This window comes from Mus pahari, chromosome 4 (assembly GCF_900095145.1).
Source record: "Mus pahari chromosome 4, PAHARI_EIJ_v1.1, whole genome shotgun sequence".
NCBI classification, from domain to species: domain Eukaryota; kingdom Metazoa; phylum Chordata; class Mammalia; order Rodentia; family Muridae; genus Mus; species Mus pahari.
This window is the reverse complement of record NC_034593.1, coordinates 57,422,519-57,444,702: the sequence shown is the minus strand read 5'-3', so window position 1 is coordinate 57,444,702 and position 22,184 is coordinate 57,422,519. Positions and strand designations below refer to the sequence as shown.

The following is a 22,184-nucleotide window of genomic DNA, read 5'->3' as shown; positions in this document are numbered from 1 at the left end:
TCTCTCCCTCCCTCCCTCCCTCCCCCTCTCTGCTTGGTGCCTTTCACCTTCTTTACTCTTGCAAGTCATATCATTTTTGAGAGCCACATTAGATTCTTTCCTGGCACAAGCTGGATACAGGTTAATATGACAGAAACTAGGCGTAACTATCAGGGCCTGTCTAGTCATTATGACAGAATAATTTGGTAGAAAGGAAGGACAGTCCATGTGATTTAGCAGCCAAGGTCCATAAACAGGATTTCTAGCTTTGAAGGGAAGAATGACAATCGTGAATGTGAAGAGGGAAGATCTGATGAGAATTAAGACTGACTTGGAAGCCAGGAAGGTTATATTGAAATACACAGAAACCGTTGAAGCTTATGCAAACCGAATTTCTTCAACTCTCCAGCAGACCTTTTCTGATCACTTACAATATACCAGGTAGCCATATGCAGACTGGGAATGATTGAAACAGGCATATTCCGAAACAATACATACTAAAGTTTAGGACTTACTGCAAAGATGTCATATCAAAAACCTTTTCTCCCTGTCCTCTTGCACCATCCTAGGTATATGTGGTATCAATGACAATTCTAGTTAACAACTGCTACATTCCAAGCATTGTTCATGCAATCTTCAAAACAACCGGAAGCCATGAAAAGCTGCTGCCAGATCCCCTTTAAGGCCCTGATAGCAAAGTCGAGGCCGATTAAATGGGGTACAATGGTACCCATCTGCAACATGCTCTTACGAGACTGTTAACTTTTCCTGCCACACAGAGGGGAAACAGCAATCAGGATGTAAAGTAAATTAACTAATTAATTTTAAAAAATTCATGTGCACACCCATATACATTCAATCTTAATAGTGGATATATATATATATATATATATATATATATATATATTTATTAAAACCACTTTGAAAATGTTATTTCATGAGCAAGGTGTAAATCTGATGGCTACAATTTGAAGATGCAGTTAATTCTTTCCAGACAATAGCCTGAATTGAAAGAGATAAATATCCAAAAGCCCCACACAGTGGCTGAGCTTTCTATAAGCCTGGAGCTTTCAGGATGAGGTCTGAAATTCTCAACACAAGTTCTTTGCACCGCTGTGACTTCTGATCCTGTCTGCACCCTGCCTTCTGGTATTATAGAGATGGAAACATGGAGAATCTGGATATTCCACTGCTTCATGCCAACAGGGAAAACCAAAACCCAGCCTGAAAATGCAGTGTGCCACTGTTTTATCCTAAGTGCTACACAAAAGCATATGTGCTGTTCAGTCTGAGAGACAGTAAGCCCAGAAGGAGCCCGAACAGAGAGGTGAAACCAAAAGCCCAGTATAGCAGACTGCACAGTGTATTACTTAGCTCTGGATTTTGCTCTGGTTTCTATTATTAATGATGGACACAATGCTATTGATGGCATTCTTTCAGACTTTTCTCAAGCCTAAAGACAATGCTAATTAAATTCGTTCAAATCTTTGGCTTAAATGTTTACATGAGACAATCAGCATAAAGGAGCATTGTATTGGCAAAAGAGTGTTATTTATATAGTCTAATAGTCAGAAAACCCCGTTGCTAAAATATTTCCATCTGAAAACAGACATAGATGAGGGTTATAGGCTTAACAGGAACAATGAACAAGCAAAATTACTGACCACCATCCTTAAATATTTGTATTTCTAAAACTAATGGTTAAAATAAGATGAAGTACCGTGATGAGTCATATCACCATGGGGCAGAACTGCTTTCTTGCTAAGAAATGAGACTGAAGGATGCTCGCTGAGCTCACCACATTTGCTTCCCTAGTGGCCACCAATGGCTTATAATCAGGATGAGTCGTTAGCGGGGTGACCATGCATCCTCGGTCTCTTTTCTTTTCTGCTGTCAACAGTAATCAGCGTCATTGTCATCACATTAAGCATAGGTTAGACAACAGATTCTGTTGACAATAATTTAGAGTACACCAAGAGTAGATCTTGTTATTCTTCTTCTATCCACAGGGTACTGCCTGAGTATCTTTGGATATCTTTTTTGTACTAAAAACATATCACCATTCTGCCCTTATAGAGAAAGTGGTAACAGGTTAAAAATGTGTAGTTATCTAGCCAAGAGAAGAGCTCAATGACAAAGCCCATCAATTTCTATTTTAGAATTATTTCTGCTGTGATTACATTCTAACCCATGCTTTGCCACCTAGCTCTGCCTCACAGGGTGGCAGCACAACTGATCAGCAGCCGGGTTCTAAGGGCCATGAGACGGAAGAATGCTTACTGAACTCACCACATTTGCTCATTTCTCGTTCACTCAGGTCTTGTGTTTCTTAGAGCTACCAGGGGAAATAAATATTTGGCCACAAGAGACTAACACATAAACCAAGCTTGAATTTTAACTCTTGATTTCCCTAATTTCTGATTCTGAGTTTGCCTCTTAACTCAATTTGATTTGTAGCCATTAATATTTCTCCCCAATCAAGATGAAATCTGGCACTCTTAGCCCACATTAACAGTCTAATTTTCAAAGTCTAATATTCCAGGTAGTTATAGGATACTAGGGGTCTTTGGAGAGTTATATAAAGAACCAAGAACCACCTCTGTACATGAGTGAGATTCTAGCTTCATCCCATTGCTACGATACTACTCTAACCAACAGCAGCTTGTGGAGGAGAGGTTTTATGTCATCTTACACTTCCAGGTCAGAGGTCATTGCTGAAGGAAGTCAAAGTTAGAATCCAAGGCAAGAACCTGATGCAGCAATCACGCAGGGAAGATGCTTGCTGGCTCAGTCTATGGCTCTTTATCAGACTGGTGTTAGCCACCTCTCATATAGAACCCAGGATCACTTTGCCCAGGAGAAACCCACAGTGGGGTGCCCCCAACCCTTACCAATTAGCAATCAAGACAATCTCTCTCACAGACATTGCCACAGGCTAACCTAATCTAGGTGATTCCCCAAATGAAGTATCTCACGTCAGATAAGTCTAGGCTGTGTCAAATAGACAATCAAAAGCTGACTGGGACAGTCTGCAAGACAGAGCTTCACAGAGGAAACTACATCAGGCTGAAGACATTTGGAAATTTCTGTCAGAATATGTCAGGGTTTGATTAATAAGAAAAGCAGCTTTGTGATGAAAATAAAATGACCTGTGCCTTCAAGTGAATAACATAAAGGCTCAGAAGATCTCACATCCTGGCAAGATGCTCCTCTCCTCCACAGCATGGGCCTGACAGCGCTAACGAGGCAGAGACAGCATGGGCACCATGGGAAGGTGAGGTAGCTCTGTTATGTGAGGTGCACGGGGCTCCACAGATACACTGCAGCAGGAGAAAGAGCCACTGCTGTTACACATGCCCAAGACCTCTGGTGCTGTAAAGGAGTTAGAGTACCATACACCATTGGTTACAGTCAGGAGGCCCACAGGCAAATACATTTCTTGGGCTTTGAACATTTTAATGATGGTTTGATTCAGCTTGATCTTTATGGCTATCATATTATTTTTCTATTAATATTGCCTAGATGTTAGGGAGGGAATAAAAGAAACATGCCAAATTCCAGCAACAGATACCAGAATAGTAATTATCAAAGCCCAAACTGTTGAAACATTATTGTCCCAGGTTTACACAGTATAATGGGGACTTTCATTTCTGATGCAGAGATAAAGCTGTACACCCTCTTCACTCTGGAATTCCAATGATCCCATTGCTCCTTTGCTGTCCTGCCTCACCTCAACAAGTCTTATGCTCCAGCGAACATGATTGAGAAGGAGTGCTTATTCCCACGGGGTCTCTTTAGTTCTGCTTTCTTACATACATGTTCACATGATCTGAGGCAGGATGTTGGATGATCAGCTGTGAAGAACATCTCTGCCCTAGTCACTGAACCTCTTAATCTATTTTATTCTCTGATAAGGGGACTTTATAGGCATAATGAGATGGTAAAATTATCCTGAATTGCCGAGACTGGCCTGCCATTACCAGATGAAATCTCGAAAGAGTGAAGAAAAGGGTCAAAGTTAGGAAAAGATGTAAAGACAGAAGCAGAACTTGGAATGCTGTGCTTGAAGGTGGAGGAAGGATTCACAGACCAAGAAGTGGCTTCTCCAAGGTAGAAGAGGGAAGGGAATCCTTTCTAACCTGAAGCTTGCAGAGGAACATTTCCTGCTGACTTTTGTGTTTGGTTTTCTCACTTCTATGTGAAAGAAAAAATACACAGGGCTTTAAGGCACTAGATCTGTGGTGATTTATTACAGTAGAAAAATTATATGCATAACATTTCTCAATTTGCTTTTTCAAACATTAGTTTATTTGGTGGGGTGGAGGGGAGCTTGAGGAAGTTAGAGGATGACTTGAATCTTTCCTGTCACCACATGGGTGTGGGGATCAGACCCAGGTCACCAGGCATGATGGCACATACATTTCTCCTCTGTGTCACCTCAGTGGCCCCAGCTTTGCTTAGTAGCCCTGCGTCTCTCTTTAATTCACCTCTTGTTCTAAAATACTACCAGAGAAGTTTCCACTGAACCTTTAAGAAATATCTGGCACAAATCAAACTTTCCAACAACTCTCCTTTGACTTAGGAGTTACCTTGAGAGTTTGTGTAAGGCTGGGCCTCCTGATTTTCAGAGGACTATCTCCAGGAGAATTGTATTTGAGTAAAAGCACAATGTAATGTTTCATGTGATTTTTGAGTCAGTAGTTGGGTTTTACTGTACATATCCCAACTCCCTCGTTGTGTTTGGGCTTCATAATAATAGGCGTTTATCTTTTCTTCTTTAAAATGGAACAAATATATTTTGCATCACAATGAAAGCCCTCTGGAATAAGACTACTAATAATTTCTCCTAGTACTTCCCATTTTGTAAGTAAATGCAGACACTAGAATGCAAAATGTGTGTGCAAACAGGGGTAGGAATCAGTATATTAATAAGTCAGACGTTCTGGTTGCATTAAATGCCCTAGAGTAACTCTGTGCTGGTTCTTGAGCTAAAGGAAAAGCAGTGTTCATTAAAGCCATGTTACTTCTGCAGTTGATTTTTATAATGAGCTTGTTGTGGACTTAACCCACAGATATTAAATAAAAATAAAATCCAGTAACATGAAAACCTAGATTAAAGTGGAAACTACCTTCAAAAGAAGTGAGAGCTGGGTACTTATTATAATGTGCTTCTTTATTCTTGATTTTCTTGTGTTTTGGAGATTTTATCTTGGATATTCTAGGTTTCTGGGCTAATATCCACTTATCAGTGAGTGCATATCAAGTGAGTTCTTTTGTGATTGGGTTACCTCACTCANNNTGANATCCTCCAGATNNATCCATTTGCCTAAGAATTTCATAAATTNATTNTTTTTAATAGNTGAGTAGTANTCNNNTGTGTAAATGTACCACATTTTCTGTATCCATTCCTCTGTTGAGGGACATCTGGGTTCTTTCCAGCTTCTGGCTATTATAAATAGGACAGCTATGAACATAGTGGAACATGTGTCCTTATTACCAGTTGGGACATCTTCTGGGTATATACCTAGAAGAGGTATTGCTGGATCTTCTGGTAGTTCTATGTCCAGTTTTCTGAGAAACCGCCAGACTGATTTCCAGAGTGGTTGTACAAGCTTGCAATCCCAGCAGCAAGGGAGGAGTGTTCCTCTTTCTCCACATCCTCCACAGCATCTGCTGTCCCCTGAATTTTTGATCTTAGCCATTCTGACTGGTGTGAGGTGAAATCTCAGGGTTGTTTTGATTTGCATTTCCCTTATGATTAAGGATGTTGAACATTTTTTCAAGTGCTTCTCAGCCCTTCGATACTGCTCAGTTGAGAATTCTTTGTTTAGCTCTGTACCCCATTTTTAATGGGGTTATTTGAATTTTTGGAGTTCAGCTTCTTGAGCCACATGGGCCTGCCTGTAGATGCTAGGGCACCACACAGGGCTGAGTCACTTGTGGTATACAGCCATCCTGAGAGATGTTAATGACAAATACAGAAAATTTTTCTTCCTGATTAATAGTATTCATATGTGGTTACCTTTATATCTACATGCCTAAAATATGCTCTAGTACCCTACAGACACTGCTCAGTGGTTAAGAGCTCTGTCTGTTCTTCCAGAGGACCTGGGTTCAATTCCTAGCATCCACATGGCAGCTCACAACTGTTTGTAACTCCAGTTCTGGGGGATCTGATACCCTCATGCAGATATACGTGCAGACAAAATACCAATGCACATAAAATATAAAATAAATATAAATGAAAATAGAGTACCTGAGAAAATAAAATAAAAAATACTACAAACCATTAGTTTTCCTATCTAAATACTTAGCTGTTACTGACATTTTTTGTATTAAACATTTTCCTATTTCTCTATTTCTTCAATTGGCAGCATAATAACTAGAGGTGATGGTCTTATAAAGTCTTCACTTTTTCATAGCGTAATTCGATCCCTCTACTCTAAAAAGTTAGAATGCTTTTGAATCTTTCATACCACATTTTCAAATATTAGCTAAAATACCAGTTTCTTCTCTTTCAATTAATAATCCTGATCAAGAAATGAAAACAAAGGTCCAGAGAAGTTTCTGGACTGAGTAATCTTGTTATCTGCTGTCCAGATGTAACCAACAATGGATGGCTTAAAGAGGAGGTGGTCATCCCGTGATGGGTTCAAATGACATTAGCACAATTGGGAATTATAAGATCTAGGAGGAATGGAGAGGGCTAGAACCATTCCGGAAATTAGTAAGCTGAGTTGTGGTAATGGTTTTCAAGTGCCGGAACCCTCAGGAGGCAGGAAATTACAGCTAGCTCATTTTCCTTTCAGTGGAGAACAGGCGCAGAAGATTCCAATGTAGCTCTTAAAGAGGGAACTTACCAGAAGGGCTGTTGTATAACCAAGAAGTGTACTGATTCTTGGACGGTGCAGCAGTAAAACAGACAGGCCACCTAAACAGGAGCAAGGGCCATATGGAAAAGTCCCTTTCCCCAGTGTCTACAGGAGGTTGGTCCACCCTGTGTCTCCCTTGCTTTCTTACCCTTAGCCTTCTGTCTTCATTTCCCTCCCTGACCAGACTGTGGGGGTCCAGACAAAAGACAAGAGGTCTAACAATGTTCACCCTTTCCTTTACCCTGAGGACTTAAGAGATGAATGAATGATCTGATTCTGAGAAAGACAAGCCTAACTCTTCCTAGTTGCCGTAAAAGGAGATTACACAATATTTCTTCAGAGGCCTTTATAAGTAGTTGCTGCATGGAGCAAATTGGAAAAGCAGGGCAGATTTCTCACCGGGGTTGGACCAGATGGCCGGTGCACGTGCTTTCAGAGCCCTCCCTAACTGTCAGTTCCAACAAATAAAAATCACTGCTGGACTTCTGGTTTGGCTTCCAATCTGGGGAACAGAAAACCAGCCCGTGATGATGTTTAAATATATTTCAAATCTCACTTTCAGGGGCAAGTTTTGTGGAGCTGTCTCTAGTAACATGGAAGGTGTCAGTCTCCAGTGGCCACATGAGTATTTCTTCCTAGCACTGACATGTGGCCCTGTCTGTTTACCTGACCATGGGTCAGTGAATCTCTTTCTGAGGCATTAGTATTTTTAGCTGCTGTGATGGTATCCACACTATCATCTGGATGTTAATTCACATCTCAGGTTAGGATATACAGCCTTACAGATTTGATGTGGTGGCACTTTAGGGTATTTTGCTTCTTCTCAATGTTAAAAAATGGGCCAAGACCCAGAAGTTGAAAACTAAAAGCTAAAGGACCATCAAAGACTTTGTTCTTGGAGTCAAGAGGCTTGAGTCTGGCCTTGACTGCCCCCTTGGTTTCCTGGGTAACCTGAGAAAATGGTGTTCTACATAAAGCAATGTTGCTCCATATGTCAGTATCTGAGAATTCCTTAGCAAGCCCCAGTGACAAGCCATTTAGGTAGTGATCAGACTATTTATATTAATAGCTTTCAATATTGAAAATATCTGCAGTACATTCAGGTTCATCATAAATTGTCCTCAATACTCTATTTTCTAATTGTAATTAGGATTTCTAATTCTCAACTGGTGACAGAACTATTTCTTAAGCATGAAACATAATTAGCCTCTGATGGAAATCATTTTTATCATGTCTAATTAGTATTTGTCTCAATGGCTTTGACAGTCTTTAAAGTATTTATTTATAAATGTGAGGAGGTGCGAGAACATACTTCCAAAAATCAATTCTCTTCCTCTACTGTGGGTTCTGGGTGAAGCCAGTCGTTAGACTTGCACTGCATCTTGCTGGCCCAGTTTTGAAATTATTATTATTAAGGATATGTGCTTATTTATTTTGGACATGTGTAAAATGCTGCAGGTTTTTTTTTTGATTACACAAATAGATATTTGTCTCTTCACTAATTTAACTGATTATCTATGGACATTGTGGATTTCCATCTATAAGCTGTTGTTGTTATAGCTAATAATTTATTAGTTGTAACAATTATTTACAACTTAGTTACAATTGACTGATTAATTAGCAATCAGTTTGTTATAACAATTCTAATAATTTGCCTGTAGTTCTTTTTTATTAGATATTTTCTTTATTTACATTTCAAATATTATCCAGATTTGAAATTCTTAATGGATACTTGTGAACCAATGTTTATGAATTCTATTATTCTCATAAAGGTATTTTTCTGGCTTAACAGAAGTTTTGAGACACACTCAAAGAAGCCAAGATTTCCCTATTTTGACCAAGTTTCTTTGCCCCAAATCTCATACTACCCACTTCTGAACCTACCAAAGAAACACTGTTATTTTGATGAAGGGAATTTGCAAAAGTCAAAGTGAATCTTGGGGAATTTGATTTTTCTCTCAAATTTGATAGGATCCCTTTCTCTTCTCCGAACATTTACTCAATTCCCCTAAGTTGAAAGGTTTGCAGAAATGAAAAACAGAAGAACTTCTCTAACACGACGACACTTCCAAGGAAAGTCACTGAGTGAGCTGGAGATTGATGACTTCATGAGGAGCGACCAAGAGAATGAGATGGTTCTGCAGACTCCTTGGATCAGTTCCTGCACATACACAAGTGCTCAGGCCTGGGCAACAGCACATATATACACGCACACGCCTACCCTATACTTACAGAGCCATGGAACTCGGACAACATTTGCCTGACAATATCCGGGGGCCCCCTTCCCTCCCACCATTTTCTCACCATCCCATGGATGCCAGACTTCTGGCTGCTGTCTTGCAGAGGTGGAATAAACTCTGTGAGATTGACTCAGTCACTACTTTTTGGGAAGGTTCCTCCACCTCCCCATTCTCACCATTTGGCTTTGAGGCAGAGAGGAAAGCCCACACCTCTGCCTCAAAATGGCATTCACCAAGTTTTCTCTAATTAAAAATTTGGCATTTTAAATAACCAGGCTACTCCCTTCTCTGGACTAAGCTCAACTATTTCCATCTAAAGCACAACCACAGATCTGGCTCTACTCCTGCATCTTTTCAGTTCACCATTTTCTTCCACTTTATCCACATGAATACACCACACACACACACACACACACACACACACACACACACACACACAGTGCTTTTTATGCAATCAGTTGATAAGATTGATCTTTTCTCTGAATTTCTTTGATTTAAAATCCACCCACTATTTGTGGGAGGTACCAGGCGATGAATGCAACATGTGCTTGAGAGATGCGACTCTGAGGAGTGGCACAGAAGCAGCATCTGGGATAGGGTCTGTGCAGCTTTGATTTTTGCTAAGAGCAAGAGTGCTAGGAAATTCAATGCACATTCTTTTTATTTCAGAGCTAAATTCCTTGATCTTGGGAGAATTGCCAGTGTAATTGTTGCCTAATTGAACTGTGAGCAGACATTGTTCAAATTCCTTGGTTGGTCCTTCATTGCTGATGGTCACTCTACATCTTCATGTCTTACTCTCATCCCCCACTGATAACACAATGTAACTCCCCTTTGTGGCTACAAGATTCTTTCTACCTACTTCTCTGAAGAAAGTCCTCCAAGGAGAGAAAAGGCCATTTCTAAAAGACAACATTCTGTCCATTTCCAATAATATAATAGTCTTAAAAGAATGAAATTCAGAGATGGATGGCAGATTGGTGACTCCCAAGCACTAGTAACCAGAGAGGAAGTGATGGGCTTGAGGCAACAGCCTTGTAACTGTGCAAACACTGACTCCATACTGGGGTGAAGCCACATAGACACATCCAAATGAACATATATATGGCTGGTGAAACTGGAAACAATTCAATTTTACAAATCAAATTTCAAGTTTTGAAGCCATCATATCATTATGCTACCACTGGAAATTTAATGGGCCATGGAAATTGTACACTTAAAAAAATTTCCCGAGTGTCTATAATTATTTTTAAAAGTTTAATGGTAAAATGCAGCTAGCTAAAACAGAAAAATTTGAAGTTTTTAATGGAATTTAAAGATTATTTTTCAGGTGTGAAATATTGCTTTTGCAAAGAAAACTTTAAAATACTGCAAAGCCTATCTTCAGCTTCATATACTCTAACTGCAAACCAGGTTTATGTAACAATACAGTGGGAGGTCATATTTTTATGGCTCAAAATTTCTCGATTCAATTCAGTCTATCAATATTTAAATTATTATAGAACTAAAGCAATCATTTCAGAACAGGAAGATGAGTCTGATAAATACAAATATGGTGTTACATAATAGCAGAAGCTCCAGACCAGGTCAAGCATCAGCAGCTGTAACATTCTACAAAGTTCTCTTAAAACAGAACAACTCACCAACAGACAGGAAACAAAAAGTCAGTGAGGAAACCTGACTTAACCTCTGACTGTGTGGGCTGAAAGGTTCGTATGCATAGGTACATCTGCCACTTGGAGATTTATCATATGTGCTTGCAGAGTTTCCACCAAGCTATCATGCAGTGGTGAACACTCACCTAAACCAGAGGAAAAACTAAAACCAAGTAACTGTCGTGCATTACCAAAGCACACAATTGTCTTAGATATAGACAGCCCCAGAGTAAATGTAAGGAAGAGTCTGGTTACTCCGCTAGCAGTGACATTTGAATAGCAGCATGGTCTTGTAGGTTTCTTTTTCCATAAAAGCCTTGAAGACACTAGCCAATTTGATATCAGATCTGTACATAGTCATGATGTGACTATAATTACATTTGCAAAATTTAGAAGATTGTATAAATATAATGTTTCTCAGCTCCTAGTTTTATGAGCTCTTGACCTATGGTTGGTATTCTTACCCTTAAGAATTGAGACTTAAATGTCACAGTCACTATAGAAGCAGAAAGAAGTTCCTTTATTTCTCAAGGTTATAAGCAAGTCCTTAACTGTCAGCGAGCACCGGTCCCTTACAGCAAGGCTGAACCTGAGTGGGTGGCTCTGCACAGTGAGTAGGAGAGCTGGGCAGTTACATGACCAAGATGAAATCACTCCATATAGACAAAGGCACATTTGGTTGCCTCAAATAGGAGTATCACCTTAGTGCATAGGCCTACAAGAGTGTGTCACAATAGAAAATTCCAATATCTACTTGCTAATTATGGTACCTTTTCCCAACTTGAAGCTCGTTCCTAAGCCTTGGTGGCTTCTGCATTTGAGGACCCAGTTCTGGTGTATAGAGAAAGTGGGCGATAAATTATTACTGACTGAATGAATACTGTTTCACTCCACAAAATTCCTATGACAACTTTTTGTTCAGCAGACACTTTAGATTCTGAAGATATGGATGAACAAGATTCCTAGATCCCCCGACCCCCAACTCCCCTAAGGATTTTGTGGCTATTCCTCAAAGCTCCAATGTGGAAACCGTGTTCAAGAATAAGAGCATTATAATCATAAGTCATCAGTAATTTACTGTTCTTGCTCATTCCACCAGTCACTCCCCAGATTCTGTAGACAAGCCAATCACATTCCTTATTGCACAAAATCATTTACTATTTATTCTTAACAATCACTCGATGCACTCATGTTATATTCTAGATGAAACAATGTAACAAAAACATAATTCAGGCAGCAAAAATATTCCCACTATTTTGGGCAAGCACACAGTAATTGTCCAACTCCTCTATCACCTAAGAAAGCCTGGCATGCAGTTGGCACTTTCTCATATCTCTCTCAGACATATCAGTCTCAGTAGAACTTAAAAGCCCGGAGCTGGATTCACACATACATAAAGCACCTGTTCTAGCTGGAGTGGCTCTGAATGAGAAGAGGAGTGGAAAAGAACCATTTTGTTTGGTTACCACAAACTCAAGAGTGCTGAAGAACCCAGATGATTGTCAGTGAAGAGCTGTGCTTAGCTGCAAGGGAGGAGAGACGTCCAAATGAGTACTCCCCACACCAACCTTCTGGGGAATGCAACAGTTACAGTCCAATACAAGTTCAACTGTGTTGATAAGAAACCTTAACAGAGAGCCCCTGACTGTAGAAGCCCAGTAAGACCCAACTGTTCCATCAAAACCCCTGCAAGACAACTATGAAGGTGTGACTTTTAAACTTCTGCCTTAGGGGAAAACTGTGTATTATTCTCTCAAACTCTGCAGGTCCCCATTGGAGCCACCTCACCCTGGTGTGCCGTGCTCTTGGACTCTGTCCAGGAAGCAACAGCTTATCTCCTCCAGCAGCTTAGCTATTGGCCCAGCAGCACCTACCATGCACAGGACTAAGGCTACATCTGTGCCACAGCAGCTACACAGAAACTGCCAGAGCACTAGAGACTGGGGTCTCATTTGGAGAAGTCATTGTATGGGGTCCTCTGTCCATCAGAAAAGCATAGGAAAGTAGAGGGCTCACAGTGCTGCACTTGAAGGGAGTGGACCACAGTCCATTGGTGGCTTGCCCTCACCATGCAGTTGTAACCAAGAGCTACTGTTCTGGCTGGCTTCCTAGTCTGTTGACAGGTTTTCTTTCTCAGTGGCTTGAAAACATCAGAAGAACAAGAAGACTTGCTGTTGCAGTGGGTGGCTTCCCTTAACTCTGTAGATAAACTTTCATCAAGGCCAACTTTTCTAGAGAAGTTTAAAGGCTTACTTCAGACAGACAGCACAATCTTAAAACATACAGTATTTTAATTGTCCCAAGTTCATCTTATCTTAAAATCTGGTCTCTAGCAAATGAGGGAGAGGTAAAAAGGAAAACAATGACCAGTTACACCTGCAAATGAGAATAGCCGAAGACCTTGGAGGCTGTGTCAGCTGCTGCTCTCCTTTGGGTCCCTAATCACTTAGGAGAAGTGCAGAGGAACTACAGCGGGACTACAGAGCCCATGTCCAGAGTGCTGACGCAAAGCAAACATAATAAAGTGACAGGGATCACATTATGGAACAGGGTACTGTTTTTACTACAGGAAGATTTCTATCTATGAAAACAACGAGTTCCTTGTGATACAGTAGACAGGAACACAGACATCCACGGGCACTGAAAAGCTGATTCCCCTGTATTTGACAACAGTCACACTTCATTCACTTCAGGCAGTAATTTAGATTTGATTACAGCAGTGTTCAGTCTCTCATTTACCGTTGTAGGTGTTTCTTGCTACCACAAACCTTCCTTAAGAGCTGGGATTAGCATGTTGCCTCCATCTCTCAAAGGGAAGAGTGCAGCGTGGGATGGGAAACTGTTCTGAAAAGCATAAGCATAGAATCGACAGCCTGTGCATCAAGCAGGACAAACACTTCTGCTCTTGACAAACTGTCCTAGTAGAAAAGAGTTTCTAGCTCTTAGGTGTGTTTTCTCCGCTCTCTGGAACTCATTAAGGTCCTAAGGTGTTCATAACACTTAGAATATACAAAATGGGCCACATCTTAAAGATCGCACAAATGCATGCACAGCAGCTTGGCCCTTTTCAGCTCCCCCCCCCCCCACACACACACAAAAGGCTAATTTCAAAGCAAACACCTGAGAATTCTAAATTAAGCAATCCAGCGCTGAGTTAAGTCACTTTTAAACACGAAGAACTGTCTGGCTGAACCGTCAAAGAACACAGAAACCCTGGGCAGAGGGACTTCACCATACCTATATTTCATGCCAGTCTGCTTTGCGGTGGACTCTTTGAGAGAAATGTGATGCTGAGGGGTGAAGGTCCCCAGGCTGCGAGCGATGATAGCGACAGTGCGGAATTTGGCCCGGGCTGCGTTCACCACATTGGGGGCGGTGGAGCTCTGCTTGCTCAGAAGTCGGTCCTCACCATTTCGACTCTTCAAATTGTGCTCTGTGCAGGCTATGGAGACTTGCATTGCTTCCCAGGACAGCGCAAGGTCCTCTCAGAACCCCACAGCACAGGCGGTCGGCAGAGGGTGAGCAATTGGGGGGATTTCGGCTGTTTTTTAACCCCTCTTGCCCCCCTTCCTGGATGCCTTCAGAGGAGTCCCAGCAGCTGACTTCGGAACCCACACAGTGGCAGAAGAGGCTGAGGGGCAGGACAGAGTCCCAGGGACCCAAAGAAGTAAACAGCCAAGCTGGAAGTTGTCTCAGCAGCTGGAGCGCGAATCAGCCTCTCCAATCTTCCCAGCCTGCGATCTCGGCTGATTAAACAGCCAGATCCATGTGGTCAGGAGGCTGGTGCAGAAACCTAGAGCTGAGCATTCATGGTGACTGCACACAGCCCTGCCTGGAGCCAGTCCGAGGTGCCTGAATGCAGAGGGCTGGTTTCTGGGCGCTGGCTCAAAGCAACGCAGGCATACCGCAAGATGCGCTGCTAGCACCCTCTGGATCACAGGCAGGAGGCTCAACTGGAGAGGAGCATCCCAAGAAGCAGCTAACAGCATGCAGGGCCCCGCGGACCCGTGGTCTCCATCCACTCTGCCTGACAACTACCTCCCTCCCGGGCTTCAGAGGATGCGGAGGTGGAGGCTTCTCAAGACCCCTCCCCACTCATCCTGGGTCTCTTGAGCCAGCACTTACTTGGTTAGTGACTGCATAGAAGAGCTGGGAGGTCCCTTTAAGGAGCGCCTTCCCTTTGTGTGCAGTGGGAAGGAAAGATCACTGTGACCACTCCTTACTGGAACAGGACTGGGAGGGCTGTTCCATCAGGGGGTTCTGCCTAGATGCCACCAAATCTTGCTGCAGCACAAGAGTTGAGACCGGGAAGACTGAGTGGGGTGCTCCGAGAGCAGCACACTACTGATTAACACGTGAATAGTCTTCTGACTTGCTGGAACATAGCTTGGAATTCAGCTACTAGCCTCGTCAGGGTTCATATCCCCTCTGCACGTTATTTCTTAAGTTAGAAGTTTCCTGAAAAGCCACAGTACAGTCTGGATGGAGTGGGGTCTGCTAACTTACTGCAAATTTATTTAAAATACCAGAGTAGAGATGTCAGGGATATGGGGAGCAATGTGTCCTCCATATTGGAGGGGACAGGTGGGAGTAGGTGCAATGGGGGAGAAGCAGGTCAGCATTAAGGCCTAGAAGGTTCAGGAAAGTAATAGGATCCATATATACTGTCATGGCCACAGGGATGGGCAGCAAGAAGTTCTGTGAGCTGAGCCTGAACCCATTATAAGAAGCATTTCTTGTCTGGCTGGATGTCCCATTCAGAGCAACTGCTCAAGACCGACCTATCAATTAGTTGATAATTTATCTCTCCATTTGAAGTATGTGAGAAATAACTTGCCCAGTGGATTTATTTAATTACAGTTTCTCCAAAAGCTTCTTTCTAAATGTGATTCCTAACAGACCCCACTGTCAAGGAGGGAGAAACAACAAATACTATTTGCGAATCCATCTTTGTACTTGGCAATAGAGATCAATATGAAGGGAAATTTGGGAAGCTGTGTCTCAGTTCTTAAGGAGCAGGCAATCTGGGTGGGAAGGACAAAGCATTCGGTCTTCAGAGACTGATTATGTTGAAAATCACACTCTACGTGTCCATGGGAGTGGTACCCATGCTAAACACAACAGAATGAAGAAAGGATGACTTTCAGGAGCCTCGAAAACACTTCTTCATTTCGATCCATTACCACCACACTTCAGTAGAGTTTCTCTTAGAATCTGACTCCACTACTGGGACACGTGACAATGTCCAGAGTTTCAGGAAGCACATGAAGACTCAGGCAGCCTCCCTAGAGGTATGAGACTCCCCTGTGGCAGGAACCATGGGTCTGACTTGATTATCAGGAGTACAGGGAAGCATGTGCACAGATTACATACCCTGCGGTATAAATTAATAAATAAAACAGCTGCTCTGGCCACTTTTGCCCAAGCAAATGAAGTTACAGACATGTAATCCTCAAGGAGACTCTGTGCTTGTGTTGAGATCCACTCAAGACATTAGTCTTAACATCTTTGCACCTGAAGATAAGATTTAAACCACATTATGGAATCGCATCCTTGACCCGCCATATATTTTCACTCTCTCTCTTAGGAAAATCAGTATGTTTATTAACAGAGGATACTGCGGATGGGTGAGGGTGGAAGGGTTAAATGGGCACCTCTTCTTTTCAGCCAGGCAGGAGTACTGGGACATACATTTTTTTAATCTTTGGAATAAACAGTGGGTAGAGAGGAAGCAGATCATAGGAACCTTTATTTTTGCACACTAAGCCAGCTCATCGGAGATGATCAACGTGAATTGGGAAAGCAGTCAAAATGAGAAGAGGAAGAAGAAGTAGGAGGAATCAAAAGAAAGAGCTTTTAGAAAAGGAAAGGGGGGAAAAAGCAGGCTGGGAAGGGAGGTGATGCCCTTCAGACCGGAGGGGTCAGGAACCAGGGGCTTCAACTTGGCCACTGGCTTTGGGGGAGGGGAGGTGGGCAGGGGTTCAGTGGAGAATGCTGCTGGCTTTATAGGATGGGTTAAGGGACCTGGACATGCTAATCAGTATGGTGTTTAGCTTTATTAAAGGGCTAGCAGAGAAATGGCAGAAAGCACAGCATAGCCTAGACCAGGGAAAAGGTTATCTGAACAAGACATACAAGGCAGAGCATTTCTGACCCAAAAAGGACCACACAGAGTGCTTGCTTGGTCTATGGCAGGTGCTCAATCTATAAATAATCGAGAGGTGATGAGGAAATAAAGAAGAGGGGGAGGGGAAGGTGGGTTGGATGGGGAGATGCCTTTTCCTGGATAAACTCTATTCTTTAAAAACAACCACCAAAGAAAACCCTGTGCATTCACTTTTGAAGCTCAGCCAGTATACTGAAAGGGAGTGAATGGTAGCCCCACATTTTCCTCTGCTCTTCTCGAATGTGGTCCAGTGTCCCAGCCTTTGGGACATGCCTCATAGAGAATCAAAGATCTGAGGCCAGAGGATGCTCACAGCACAGGCTTCTTTCTTGCTGACCACAGTGAGCCTTTCATCTCTGATACCACACAGGCACTCTGACAGACAAGCAGCAGCCCCATAGTTTCCCCAGACATCCTCACACTCCCCAGCATCAAGAGAGCAGTCGCTCTCAGGAGCCTGGAAGCTAGATAACAGTTGGCTGTAGAGCGCCTATTCCTAATAAGTTTGCTAACAGGCCAGATGCTAATTAAGCCAGGGAAATTAGACTTGGAATGTGTGTCCCTTTACTGTCACACACTATGAGAATTTCAGGCTCAAATAGACATACAAACCTGTATACACACACACACACACACACACACACACACACACACACATATATATACATATATATACATGTATAGATATAGTTATGGGCTAGATTATCTCATCCCAGACTTCATTTTTTGAGGCCCTGTCTTCTCTGCTGTGTGTCAGAATGTGACTGTATTTGGAGACACTCTTTAAAGACATAACAAGTATAATGAGGCCATAAGTTTGAGCACTAACCTAATATGACACATGTCCTTATAATAAGAACCAGGACCAGACACGTGAAGACATGGAGCAGAGGACCATTTACCAGCCCAGGGCAGAGTCCTCAGAAGAGGCCAAGCTTGCTACTTTGATTTCAGACTTTCAGTCCGTAGATCTAAGAGAAAATAATCTTTTTTTAATCCTGTAGCTATTCAACTTCTAGTACATTATTGTGTAAGGCTGAATTAATACAGACAGGAAATATAATTTATATCTATAATACTGTTTATAAGAAACTATTGGAGGATACTAACATATAAACTTCTAAAGGCCATTATTAGTCACAATGAATGTCATTAGATATACTCCATACATCCCAAGCTATTATTAATGTTCTAAAGGAGAATGGTGAGTTCCAGCCCAGGCTGAGTGACCACAGCACACCTCTGTCATAAAAACCAAAAGGTAGACAGCAATCTATAGGTCTGCTCTCTAGGAAGGGCTGCTGAAATGTGCTCTGGAGAAAGACCCACATGTAATCCCATTATTACTCTCTATAAAGTCAAGCAAAGTTCTATGTGGTCGCTTTTTTTTTTTTTAACTAGCATACATTAATTATAAAAAGAAGTAAGCGTCATCATAAGTATATGTGGCATAGTGTGGTAACTGTCACCTCCCAAACACCCTTTTACTGCCTCTCTCCCACTCCCCATCCTTTCTGCTTTTATGCTGTATGAAACATGTCTCTATTGGAGTAGTAGCAGCTTTTAGGCACATATAGTCACTTCCCTTGGATCTACTGATCTCCTTTGCTTACTGATTTTCCTTTGAAGGGCTTGCTCATATTCCCTAAGACGGGAATCAGAGACGCCCTGAAGCAGTAGAGAGAGCACCACACCAGTAGACAAAGCCCAGTCGTGACGTCTCACCTGTAACTTAGAAGGCACCTGCAGCTTCCGCTCACTCCTTTCCTTCAGCTGAAGCACTTGTGGAGGGGTGGGGTGGGGTGGGGGGTGTGTCTACATATCGTTATTTTGAAGACCTTTTGCTGCTTATGTTCTGTAGATGTCATGACTTTACCTCTAAAGTCATATAGCACAAGACTAAATTACTGTAGACTCTTTAGTTTCACTAAGATCTCAGTGGGTTCTTATTTATTACCTAGAAGTTGAGTTTTAGCACTAGAATCAACCATATTTGGTCTTGGTAACAGTGCTATTTAAATGCAGATTACAGGATGTAAAATTTGTATCCCAGGGCCTTTTAAATTCATGGTCATCTCAGTGTTCCTGGGACTCGCCCCCCCCCCCCCGACTTGACAACAGATGCCCAAGTTGCAGCTAAGCATGACGCTCCGTCTTCCTCTGCCTCCTCCCTTTCCTTTGCTATGGAACAGGATGCTTATATTCTTGGAACCTTGGTTTCCTCACAGAGGCATAGTGACATAAGAATGTGGCTCTCCAGAGGTGCTGCCCAACAGGAGCTGCATTCTCTGGTTGAGGAAGCACGGGATTCAAAGAAGGGCAACATATTCCAGATGACGCAGGCAGAGTTCGAATGTAACTGAAGAAAACTTCCACTGGACTGCTGTGCATATAGCTCCTTACTTCAGAAGGACTTCACATACCCCCTCCTTTGAACACAACTTAAAAAGAAATCCAATTACCGTCATGAGTGCTAGACATAAAATCAGTTTAGAAAGTCTAAATATCAACTTAAAAAAAATACTTCGTGACTGTGTATTCTTATCCTATTGCTGTAAAAAAAATTCCCAATTACTCAGAAAAATTTTGGTTTATTCAATTTCTTCCCAGTGAAGTCAGAACCAAATATTTTTTTTACTGGTTTCACTTACAACTTATGGTTTATATTCCATTTGAAAGCACAGCCAGCAGGAGCCAGGAAACATTCAATCATGCAGCTAGGCAAAATTGAGAGTTATCCAACACAGAAAAGAATCTGCTAATATCAGAGGCATTTTAAACATGCACACGTACAGATGGCAAGCTGCTTCCTGTGCTTGTAATTTATTACTTATTATATTCTTACAATTTTACCCTGCCATGAGAATGATCATGATCCCATATGTACATCGACACAGCCTTTACAATGACAAATAAATCAGGGACTAGACCTACAGATGGCTTTTCTGATGAGAAGAAACTTCTAGGTGTCTACCCTTCAGCTTTCCTAGAAGAATATACTTACAAAGAACTGAATAGGACACTCAGAGCAAATCCGTTTTCACACACCAGACTCTATTCCAGAAACAAAGTCCAGTGAACCAAAGGATGGACCAAGCCGCAGCCCTGGGAAGCAAAGCAAGGGCTTGGACATGAGAGCTAAGAATTCTGTTACTGAACTACATTCCCCCGCTGGCAATTAACACTTAAATACATCCATAGCAGCTGGCAATTATTTCCAGAATCTAGAATATTCTGAAATATATGAGTCACAAATTCTAATCATTTTCATAAATGTTAGCTCAGCAAACCTGGTGCTCCAGTATTACATAGACAGGGTTGTGGTGAAATGGGAAATTCACAGTTCAGCTGATTTTGCTCCGCCATTTCATGGTAGGTGATTTCTCACAGTTTTTAGGAAAACAGAAATAAAAGGAAACAGAAACTTGTAGTCTGCCTGTGTTTGTGAATGTTACCTTTCTTCCAAATAATTATCCACTACCATAATTTCTACTATTGGTTATATTAGCATCAGACAATCTGAAATATGTGCTGTGTCTTTTGTTAAAAGATTTTCTTGAGAGGTTTAATTCACAGAGAAATTATTTTCAAAAATAGAGTTATTGTATATAATACAATCCACAATAAAATCAACCAAATGGTACATTGCTACTTCATGTACTACAAAGTGCTTAATTAATTATGCCATGAGGCATATGGTTAATTTTCAAGTAATTAAAAGTGTTTTTAGTTTTAGACTCCCTCTCCACAAAAATTACCATTTTATGAACTTAAAATAAAAACATAAAGGAAATAAATTGTTTATGAAAATATTCTAAAATGTGTTCACATTTAGACTTCAAGTTTCTGATCTAACGCTCCACCTTTCTTCTAACATATTTGTGTTTTGGAAGCAACACTATTTAAAAGAACACCCAACTGAGGTTTCTCCCCACTAGTTGTTGGAACTAACTCTCAATGTGTTGCAATGTACATCTGTGAGCATTGGTGACCACAGCATCCCAACAGCTGACCTGCAGCAAGTAAAGTTAAAAATTTCAAAAAGGGAAAAATTCTTCAGAGAATTGATGAACTATTATGTTTAAGAAAGGATATTATAAGCCCTTATACTATGGTAATTTATATCTGAACTATTCCAAGCTGAATAGAAGAAGAAAATGCTGTTTCTTTTATGTTCTGGGCATTGTGGTAAAAGCTTCCATGCCCATTACCTTAGTTCAGAGGAAAGAGAAAATAAGCTATTGTTAGTTGGTTCAATCAGCTGAAAATTAGGTGTTGTTTAGGGGATTACATGAGCATTCATAATCCATCTTGCAAAGTTGTAATGAGGGAGATAGAGTATTGGCCAGCATGTGCTTGACTCTAGATTTGATTCTGAAGTCTCCTTATACACACAAAAAATGATAAATATCTGAAGTATGTGATATGCAGTATCTCTCTCTTTTTTAAAATATTTATTTATTTATTATATGCAAGTACACCATAGCTGTCTTCAGACACACCAGAAGAAGTTGTCAGATCTCATTACGGGTGGTTGTGAGCCACCATGTGGTTGCTGGGATTTGAACTCAGGACCTTTGGAAGAGCAGTCAGTGCTCTTAACCACTGAGCCTATCTCTTAAAACCTACAATGAATTAGATTCCTGCGGAATCTCCCACAGGAAGCCATCTTTACAAGATGAAGCTGAAAAAAAAAAGTTCAACCTCCAAAATGTAGCTGAGACAAAAATCACTGGTTCAATTTAAGTTTGTTCATCTGCTTAGAACAAGAAAATCTATTATTATACACCTCTTTTTATCTCATAATAGTAATACATTTTGTAAAGAGTCTACTGATCTGTTTTTATTTTACTCATTTTTTGAAACGGAAATCTCATAAAACAAGAAGATCCAAGAGTTTATGGGATCATTTTTTATTTGATTTTTGCTCCTTTGGCAGACTGAGAAAGGTTAATGTAGGGGTTTAGTCTTTCACTACATTTAAAATGAAAGTCATCCTGAGTACACAGTTGTTTAAGCCTTCTCTCACCTCAGATCCAATAGGATTGTTATTAAAAAACAACAACAACAACAAAAAAAACAAAAAACAAAACAAAACAAAACAAAACCCACAGGAAAATATCAATGACAAAACTAGAAAAACAATTAGCTTATCCCTTTTCTTGATTTACCTTCATTGCTTCTTTCTTCCTTCCTTCCTTCCTTCCTTTCTTTCTTTCTTTCTTTCTTTCTTTCTTTCTTTCTTTCTTTCTTTCTTTCTTTCTTTCTTTCT

General features: G+C 41.1%; 1 protein-coding gene across 2 annotated transcripts in view; it reads right to left on the bottom strand.

Moving 5' to 3' along the window:
• Kcnab1 (potassium voltage-gated channel subfamily A member regulatory beta subunit 1) overlaps positions 1-22,184 on the bottom strand; it is a 379,110-nt gene that overhangs the window by 244,346 nt on the left and 112,580 nt on the right. Inside the window, exon 1 of one of the 2 annotated variants that reach the window (XM_021195478.2) lies at positions 13,984-14,986. The exons of the other annotated variant lie outside the window; for it this stretch is intronic. Within the exon in view, the coding sequence (XP_021051137.1) occupies positions 13,984-14,204 (221 nt within the window). The 5' untranslated portion in view covers positions 14,205-14,986. Of the gene's footprint in view, positions 1-13,983; positions 14,987-22,184 lie in introns of those variants that run through there. 2 annotated transcript variants of the gene reach the window in all.